General features: G+C 49.9%; 1 protein-coding gene across 2 annotated transcripts; it reads right to left on the bottom strand.

The window, feature by feature from the left end:
- Positions 1–615: 615 nt before the first annotated feature.
- Positions 616–9,723, bottom strand: LOC104071961 (16 kDa beta-galactoside-binding lectin). Of its 2 annotated transcripts, none has more exons than XM_009578792.1 (4): positions 9,715–9,723; positions 1,640–1,719; positions 1,341–1,512; positions 616–829 (listed from the first exon to the last, which is right to left on the bottom strand). In XM_009578792.1, exons 1-4 carry the CDS (start codon positions 9,721–9,723, stop codon positions 677–679), a joined length of 414 nt encoding a protein of 137 aa, XP_009577087.1. In that variant the 3' UTR covers positions 616–676. The 2 variants fall into 2 exon arrangements, with proteins under 2 accessions (XP_009577087.1, XP_009577088.1); XM_009578793.1 differs by lacking the exon at positions 9,715–9,723 and adding an exon at positions 3,212–3,231.
- Between the last annotated feature and the right edge of the window lie 292 nt (positions 9,724–10,015).

Below are 10,015 nucleotides of genomic sequence, written 5' to 3'. Positions count from 1 at the left end.
GATACTAGGTCTCTCAGAGCGTCAAGACCACACTTCATGAAGTAGCACAGACAACCTGGATCCTCTCAAGACCTCACTCCTAAGGTTTCTGACAAGCTTCACCTTACACTCCATGTCTTTTACCCTGGCAAGTGGAGTTAGCCTGATTTGCCTGCTTTTCTCTACTCCTTAAGTACACTAGCGCCAGCCTGCAACGCACCCAACTGCTGAGCTTGTTCTTGGAAAGCAAAGCTATTTGCGAGAGCACAAGCCATGCCCTGTTCCCTGTCAGTCTCCCATCCCCAGCAAGGAGATGTGAGCAGCACTTTTTGGTGAGAGACAGCACAACGCATGCCCAACATACACTTGCGTGAGCTTCCCTGGCTGGGACTAGTCCTAGAGTTTAGAAACCAAACAGCAGGGACCACTCGCTGCAGCAAACAGGGTCAAGAGAGCAACTATTGCTAAGGTAGCTTTATTCACAGTGAATCATGCTTTGCCTGGCATGTGGTCTAACTCAGTACTAGCTGCAAGGCAGCAATGTAAGTAGGCACACAGATGGATACCCCTTTCCACTGCCCACCCCTGTAGCGCACACAGGAGCAAGCAGATTAGAGCAGAAAACAGCAGAGGAAGCAGCCATTGCAAGTTTGGGTTTATTTCACTACGCAGGGGGGAGAAAAGAAAACAAACCAAGCTATAGCTGTTCGCTGAACTTAATGGCTTTGACTTTAAAGTCACCCTCCACAGCCAGGTATTCAATTTTCTCCATGCCCAGCCGATTAGGGAACTGGAACTCCGCCTCAGGCAGCTTCACCGTTGCCTCTGTTTCGTTGAAGGAGATGCAAATCTGTAGAAAGCCACAAGAAGGAAGGCTAACACATCACAGCTCACAAGCCTCACTCCCCACTACCTCCAATCTGCAGGCAGGATAGATGAGGTGGCTGCTGGTGTCAAGACTATGCTCACTAGCTCAGCCTCCTCCCTACCCAGCAGAGGCATGGAGGGGGCGGAAGCTCATTTGCTCTGCCCCAAGGTCAGCTCCGAGCCTCTGCAACTACGGGATGAGACAGTCCCAGTCTGAATCTCAGGTCAGTGTTTTAATTGCTCTTACTTGTGTGGCTTGCAAAGGAAGGCCAGAGTGGAGCACTTAACACATCTGAAATGTTGGGCATTGACTTGAGCAGAGCAGGTCTAGACAGCGGGTTGGCTTTAGCTGCCAAACTCTTCCCCTGTTGCTTAGTCCCCTTTCCATGCCTGCTTCTTTGCCACCACAGAGATACATGGCAGCATTGAACAGCTGTGCCCTTGGCCCATTAGCGGTCTGTGCCGGGGCCTAGCACACACCCCTGGGGCCTCACCTCGATCTTGTCACCATGCTGGAAGGGAAAGTCAGCCTTCCTGTCCTCCTCACCCCACGTGCCATCCTCCTTCGAATTGCATACAATGGTGTTGACATCCCCGTGGCAGTCGAAGCGAGGGTTGAAATGCAACATGAGGGTGCTGCTGTCCTTCCCTACATTCACAGCAAACCTGGGGAAACAGAGGCAGTGCGAAGGAGGCGCCTGAGCAGCAGCTCCAGCTACCCAGTGGTGACAAGCTAAACACAGCAAGAGCTCAGGCTTCCCCCAGTGCCACATCAATCCATCTTCTCACTCACCCTTTTGCATCAGACAGGATCTTCCCTTTGACCTTGATGCACTCACCAGGCTGGATGTCCAGCTGAGTAACGACCAGTCCCTGCAGGGCCAAACCACAGGAGTTAGTCCATCCCAAGGCAAGCCTACCAGCAGTGCTTGGGCCATGGGCATTAACCAGCTCTGGCAGACCCAAATATATTTGCAGTTTCATGCTAGAGGAAGGGTTGGGTCAGGCCAGCTGCCTGTCTCAGCCCTCTGCCAGGGAATCCCAGTTCACAGCCGCCACCCCATTGGGGTCTCTCACCCCACTAAGCTCCATAAACTGACAAGGAGGTGATTCAAGCCAGCATAACAAGAGTAGGGTGCAGGCACTGATTTACCAGCTGCTACAGAAGACATCCTTGCAAGCAAGCTTGCACCTTCAAGTCAGTAGTGGCCAGAGCCATTAGCATAGGATTAACATCAGTTACAAAGCTTTTCTAACACTAGGTCTGTCCCCCTTCGCTAGGTGTGTCTCCAAACGACAGGAGTCACCAAAAAAGTTTCTTGTCTTCACTTAAAGCCGCTTTCACACGAAGAGAGGGGTCAGTGGAGCCCACTTCTGGCTGCAGCCCAGTAAAGCAGAACCAACACCCCCCTGGGAAGTTCCCACTGCAGAGAAAAGGGCTTGATTCTTTCTTTGGAGCCAGGTTATTCACTCCCCCAGCCACATACCCCCAAAATAGCTTAACTTAACATCACCAGCTCAGCTACGAGGAAGATGCTTTGAGGTCAAGTGTAACTCAAATCATGCTTTGCTGCCTGTGCTCCAGGCCCAGGTGCAATGATGCTGAGCGCCACTTAACCACATGCCAGATACAGCAGGGAGACTCATTTCGAGTTAGGTATATTGTTTACTTGGGCTAGTTCTCCCTGCCTGGCTTGTGCAGGCCCATGCCCAGCAGCTGCCAGCTGCTCTGGATCCCAGTACTCCCCTAGGACTGCCACCCAGCCCCAATGGTGCTTGTCCTTCTGCCTACTCCCTGCTCTGCCCACAGCACAGACTGCTAAGGTCAGATTTCCCCCAGTCACTAAACTGCTTATCATCATGGCACTAACGCTGCTTTCTGGCTCTATTTCTAGTACAGCGCTGGAGCGCACCCTGAAACACAGCCTCAGTGCTCAGGGGGTCTTTCGAGGAAAAGCAAGTTAGGGGGGTAGGGGTAGGTCAGAATACACTGCCGTCCTGCTTTCTTCTGCTGTTGCATTTAGAGTTAGCCCTGTCCTGTACCCAAAAGGCATTTTTGTAGAAAGAAAAAGGATAAAGGATATTCCAACTGTAGAGTTGCAAGTGGTCCCATACCTTCAGAGTACTCAAAGATATAAACATGCATTAGAGCAGCTTCCCCACTTAAATAACATACTAGAGCAGAGGAGGAGAAGAAAAACGGCTGGTCAGCCCTAACTATTCCTCCCACAGCCATCTATCAGCCCAGCATTTCCTCTCAGCTAATTCTTTTCTCCTCCTACCTCTGGCACCAAGCCCAAAACCCACACGCAGCAAAACCCTAGTCCTGCTTGGCACACCGCTCCAGCTTGAAGAAGGCACTCACTTGCTCCATGCCGCAGACACCAGCCCCACCAGACAGGACACCCCCGAGCCCCTGCTCCACAGCCCAGCGTGACTCAGCTCTCAGCTCCCGCAGCTTAAATCACTTGGGCAGGACCATCACATGATGGAGGGGGGGCGAAGAAGGGGATCAATTGCAGCTGTTTGGGGCTGGAGCTTTCCCAGCCGTTTAAAGTGGGCAGCGGGAGATCTCTATTGATACTGTTCTTTGCAGGCAGGATGTGTATGATTTTAAAAGCTAGTGATTGTTTGCTTCTGCGTGATCCTAGAAATCCTTACTGTAAGCTCTTCTAGCTGCTATGCGGTGTATGTTGGCTCTTATCCCGGGAGCCCGAGCGTGGCTCTGTGCCTGCAGCGAGGTGGCTGCTTTTTGTTAAGTGATCCCTGTCTAAAATTAGGGTCGGAGTCCTCGCGTTACTGCTGCAAAGTGACTGTCTCTGAGAATATGTGTGTACGCATCCTCCCAGCCCAGCCTCATGCCTGCAAGGAGCCTGGGCTGATGGGAGCCCTGGGTGCAAATCACCACTCTTTGCAGTTAAATGAAACGCAAGGGTTTGTTGTGTTCTATGCCGGCGTTTTAAAAGTGCCTGAAAGTTAATGTTGTTTGTGCGGGGCACTATTAGATGTGAGAATTCAGGCTGCAGCTTTTGAAAAGTAGTGTGATCTCGCTGGTTCCATTCCAGTTGCAAAAGACTCCAGAGGGAAAAGAGAAATGCTTTGTTAGCGGAGGAAGAGGCCGAGCAGGGCTGAGCAGAGCCAGCAAGAAAGGAGGCTGCTTTCCCAGCTAGTCCGTAACGCCTGCTTTTCCCCTTTACTATGTCCCTTAAAAGCGCACAGCATCACTGCCCCGAGGGTCTTTGCAGGGAGGTGAAGGTGGGAGCAGCTGCGGTGCTTTCTGGGTCTGTGTGACTACATCAGCTGGTTGCTGCTTGTAGCTTTGGATTGGCTTTAGCAGGGTCCTCAAGCCTCCGTGCCTCAGTTTCCCTCATACATGAAGTGACATTAATGACACGCAGCTTCACAATCCCGCTTGTAAAGCCTCATTCAGAGCTGCTATATAAATGCAGCGTTCTACTTGTTGGTAAAGTCACAACTAGCCTGTGAGATACCTATCTGCAGATAACTTTAGGAAGGGCTGTACAGGGCAGCTTAAAAAACAGCGCAGGAATTTATGGCTAGATAGCAGGAGAAAAGATAACGCCCCGCAGGAGGCTGCTGGAACTTCATTAGAGCGTGCTCGCCGTTATACAAACAGCATCCTGACTCCTGACACCATCCTTTGGCCCGGATCTCCCCCACACCCATTTCTGAACATTCACGTGGCATTTCAGCATCCCATATGACTCCGGGTGAATCAAAGCTGAGCTGCGTTTCAACTAGAAAGTCACAAGCCTGAATTGGAGCCCTGTGACTGGGGTGTATAAAAGAGGGCAAAATGCTGACTGAAAGTACTACAGGGAAAATCCCGCACACGCTCTGGCCTCCAACTCACTCCCTGGCCATGCTACGCATACACAAGAGCCATGCTGAAGTCGGGAGTTAACTGCAGGAGCAGAGATGGTGCACATAGCTAACGCCACCGAGAGGAGGCCCCTTCACAGACAGTTCGGAGAAAGCCCAAGTAATTCCACCTTAAGTTTGCCCCAGTCTGTAGCGTGATGTTGGCTGGGATCACGTGTTATAGATAGGCTGTAGGCCTCTGCTTTCTGTGCGCCTGAGTTACTGTGCAGTTGCTCCCCTGTTTGCTGCCACGTGTGAGGGGTTGAGCAAATTCTGTTTGGTCGGTTGGGTTTTTGTATTTGTTTTCCACTCAGCTCTACGAAATCCCTGGAGACTTCTCTCCTCCTTTCAGTGCTGCAGTGTTTCTGGAGCCGGAACTGCTGGAGAGGGGAGTTGTGGTGCTGGGGCCGTACAGTGCCGTAGCACTGGCCACGCTGACTCCCCTTCTGAAGTGCACATTTCTTGTGAGCTGCTTTTTTAGCCTGAAGTCTCCTCCTCAGACCCTTTCGTTCAGACAGGAAAATACCTTCCCAATAATACATGGAGACTGCACTGTTTGTTTTCCTTGAGTGCTCTGCACTGGCAGCCTAGCTGGTTTAGCAACAAACCCTTTGGTCTTGCCCCTGATTTAAAGCACTCCTGGTCTTACGCCCTGTGAAATCAGTGAAGTGTTTATTTTCAGACCACAATGCTGAGATGCCCAGCTGCCCTCCATTTTTCCCTCGGGATTAAAGCCAATGGTGGGGACACAGAAGAAGGAACATCTTCCCTTTTGCAGTCTCCAGTGGGAAGAAGTGGGAGAAAATTCCCCAGTGGGTCTCCTTCCCTTTCAGAGAGTTTGTAGAGGGAGACAGGCTGCAAAGAAAGGCCACGCTTCCCAGCCTCACCCCATCAGGGGTAACCCCAGCCCCTCTGCACAACGTGAAGGGGAGGACACCTTGGACTGCCCGCAGAGAAGGGACTCAGCCCCGACACATTCTGCTTCCTGGGATGGGAGTTTTGTGTCTAAGGAAAAACGTAAAGCAGGCAGGCAGAGGATTAGGGTGTGCTTCAAAGGCCTTGGGGGGGAAGAGAGAGATGCTGCCGTAAGCAAGCTGCTCTTGCACCCCGGGACCAGCAGGTGATGTTCTGAGAAGAAACCCTGGGCAGGAGACAGTATGCAGAGAAGAGCCTAAGTTAGCTTTGTCTGGCTTGTAGCAAGGGATTGCAATATAAACAGGCCCTAAGAGAGAGTAGCTGGAGTGCATCCGGTGTACATGTTCCCATTTCCAGGAGTAACTGCTCTCTCACATGCTTTTGGGAAAGAGCGTGCCACCCACCAGCCACCTCTGGCAGAAGCAGGGAGAGAAGAGTCATCTCCTGCTCATCCAGAGGGTGATGCCCAGAGGAATTTTCCCCTGCGGGGAAAATTAAGGGTGCCTTCCCAGTACCTGGCCTTGCAGGCTTGCTTGAGGACATGGGGCCCTGCCCAGCACCAGGTCCCCAGCCCAAACTCTTTAATTCATCTCTTGACTTGTCCAGGCTGAAGTCAGATAACTGGGCAGTCTGATTTTCTTGTAACTGCCTAGAAATGGCCTAGGTTTGCTTTAGAAAAAAGTAAATACTAAGAGGATGCACCACGCTGCTTGTTACTCTTTTTAATCTTCCACAAGAGAAAACACACCCTAGCTCTTGGCAAGTCAATCCCCGGCTAATCGCTCCTGTCATTAGAAATGGCTTACGCCTGTTTTTGGAAGGTCTGAGAACACAGCTCTGCTGCTGGCTAACTCAAGGAGTATGATATATTCTCTAGCCTGCGTGACACAGGGTGCAGAGGCCAGCACTGCTGGCTCTTCGGTATCTGTGCCTGGTTTGTCCTGCACTGAACCCACACACACTAGTAGTTGTTGATGCTACATATCCCAAGTTATTCATTGCTGTAGCTGAAAAAGAGGCCGCACTTCTTGCTGAAAGAGCCAATAGTAGCTTTCTCCTTTAGAGATGGCATCTGGCCTCAGCTCCAGCACAGCAGTACTGTACATGCACTTCCCTGGGAGGGCACTGCTGCTTCAACCATCACGCCAGTGGGAACACACACCTGAATCACTTAGGCTGGCCAGGGAGGGAGAAAAACTGCTCCAATTCATTTTCACTAGTGCAAGGATTATTCTGGTAAAATAATAACGACACACACTCCTCGCCCTTTTGTAATGTGAACTAAAGCTTACAGTTTGCTCTAAGTTAGGAGGTTTTTTTGCACTTTCTTTAGGGAAGATTTGTTCTTGTCTCTGTAAGTTCATTCTCAGTTCCTCAAGCAAAGACAGCATCTTTCTACTGTCTTTAGGGAATATTTGTGTCAATACTGTCTGGATGGGATCCTAGTCTCAGCAATAGCCCCTGGTTACTCTTGCAACCTAAATATTATGCTGTTACAGCATAATAGATACACACATTATATATATATATATATACACACACACAAGGCTGTTTTCTACCTCCTAGAATATCTGGGGACTTTAACTTAAGCAATCCTCTGCTACTGCTCTTGATGCGTCTGATTCTTTCTGTTTTTCCTGTAGCATGTTAGTTTGTCTCATCCGAGAAGTTTCTGCCTTTTTGCTTGAATAGTCATAACCCCCTGAAGAGTTCTGTTGCACACAGTTTCTCTGGACCCTTCTGCACCAAATGTCCCTTGCATGGCTGGCTAAAACAATGCTCTCACCACCGTGGTATCTTCCAGCTCTATGCTATCCATGGGGGACACTTCAGGGTTGGTCTGGAAGCCGCAGGGGAATAGAGCCAGACTCCCAGGAAGAATCCTTAGCTTGCCCCTGAAAGACAAAGGATGACTCGAGCCACAGTCCAATTTGGCAGGAGGTTGGGAGGCCCTCCCAAAGCCTGCAGGCACCGAGCCTCCCAAAGCACTCCTTCAGAGGGAAGTTTGTGCCAGGAAGAAGGGCTGAAGGTCCAGTCCACCCTGGATGCCAGCTGGGGTTGCATGGCCACATGTCACTACAGCATTTTTATCCCACAGGGTTTCCTGTATTAAGAGGGAAGCACCTCTATTCCAGGTTAATTATAAATTAAGTTAATTACAAAGAACTTCTTGCACTATCTCTAAGTGATGAAAGCAGTTTGCTGATCCCTTCAGTGGGATTTAAATATGTCTCATCATTTTATTCCCCTCATTAACACTGACCCAAGCTGACGATCCCTGTGTTTCTCTCATCTCTCAGTGGATTAGATTGAACTAGAGCAAATCGTTAACTACCCAGGAGAACTGGGGCTTTGTTATTTTGGACTCCTTTCAGTTTGGCACCTCTCCCCATACCTTATAAGTTCGCAGGTGGCAAACACCTCTCCTCAGAGTTTATTGCCTCATCTCAAAGGAGCTGTTTGCATTTGTTCCTCATTGGAGTTCTCCGCTATTCTAAACTTAGGAATCCAGGTACCTCTTTTTTCCTCCTCTTTGCAGCTCACCAGGCAGCAGGAAGATTAATCTCTCCTCCAAAGTCATCATGCTTGCAAGAAAGCTGTAAAAAGCAGTGTGCTGCCCTGCCGCTGAACACTGCCAGGCCACTCCTTTTCCCATTTCTTGCCATGCTAGAGTGCAAGGCCCGTGTCACCTGGAACAGACCTGCCCTTGTTCCCCTGGGACACCATGCCCCAAACAGCGAGATCTTGCCCTGGAGCTGGAGGCTAAGCAGCTACCGCAGTACGAATTCATAGTAGAGACCCCAGGTTACTAACCCTTCAAGTGCATGTTTTCTAGAGGTCTGTCAACTCTGGCAGTTTTAATTATTTATTTTTCTTAACAACATTGTTGTTTACTTTACATCTATGACCACATTGCAAACTTATGCAACAGGGAACAGACCCTGGAACACTTTTCACTGGGCTATCACAGTAGGATACAGGAACACTTCCCAAGCCCTATATATTCCTGTGGTCTAGCTCCATACAAGCTGGGTTTGATTTTTAACTCGTGATCGGCTGCAACGGGACTTTTTGGGGGGAGGGGGGGAGGAGAAGGGGGAGGAAGGGAGGAGGAGGGATGGCAGGGAGATGGGGAACTGTGCCTTTCTCGATCCTTAACCAGCTGAATAAAAACTGTACAGGCCTTGAAGTTATTTACATGGTATTCAAGAGGTGAGGAAAGCTAGAAGGGAGTGCATCTGCACTGCCCTCCCCAACGTACTCAGGCAGTAGAGCTGGTTAGCTGGGTCTGGACCCCATGTGAGTGGAGCAAGAGGAGAAAGATTTCAAGTAACGTAGCATGTTCCAGTTAAAAATAAAAGGAGGGGTGTCTATGGCGAAGAATCATCACTGGAGCCTGCCTTCTAGGTAGCTTTCATCTTGAGCTATGGTGACTACACACAGGTTGGCAGTCTAGTCTTTGTTTCATTTCCTATTCACAGATCAGCTTTCACCACTTAGTGCCATCCATAAAGTTAAAGCTCCTGAGTTTTGCCAGGAAACCTGGGATGCTCTTCTGGAGCAGACTGGATCTGTGTTGTCACGGTAGACACGTCAGGAAGCATTACTTCCTCCGTTATTGTCTGACACAGGAGTGGCTTCAGCAGGGCTGGAAGGCAGAGGCAGCACTGCACTGCTCAGGTTGAAATGCTTTACTTAGTGGTGCTGAAGTCAGAAGAAGGGAATGCAGGAGTTGGAGGTTCCTGGAGCAGGTCTGGCACCTTCCAAGGCATCTGCAAATCCAAAAGCCATCTTTGGAAGGAGTGCATTCACCAAACTGCTTCCCTGGTGCATGGTCATCTGCAACAGAGGCCAGCATCACTTACCTGGTCTGCGACAGCAAGATGTGCTGTGCTCAAAGCTGAAGAGCTGTCTGCTCTGCCAGCATGGCTAACCACAAGGCCCATTTGTGGTACAGTGACACTGCCAGGACTGCACATCCTCAAGTTGTCTCGAGAGCTGCAGGGAAACTTGGGCAAGCATAACCTGGATTACTGATAAGAACAGCAGTAGTCAAGTCACCCTTTCCACCTTCTCCATGTATCGGAGATGCAGAGGGCACTGGCTATGGGTTCCCACCCCCCCAGCAGCTGACAGAAATAGTATCTGTTGGTCCTTTTATATTTTCTCCTTATGACTTTTTTAAGGCTTGATTTTCCTTATGTCCCTCTAATTATGCAAAACCTGCAAGGCAGGGGTCTCCCTTGTACTGAAGGACTGTGAAGTAATTTGTTTTGGAGCTTTGCTCAAATCAATGGGGTAAAATACCTCACAGTGCTTTTGAATAGGGTGGGACCAAGGCTTCTGCATCAAGCCCAGAGTCCATAAAAGC

This window comes from Fulmarus glacialis, unplaced genomic scaffold (assembly GCF_000690835.1).
Source record: "Fulmarus glacialis isolate BGI_N327 unplaced genomic scaffold, ASM69083v1 scaffold12495, whole genome shotgun sequence".
Classification (NCBI taxonomy): Eukaryota; Metazoa; Chordata; class Aves; order Procellariiformes; family Procellariidae; genus Fulmarus; species Fulmarus glacialis.
This window is presented reverse-complemented; position numbering and strand designations above follow the sequence as displayed.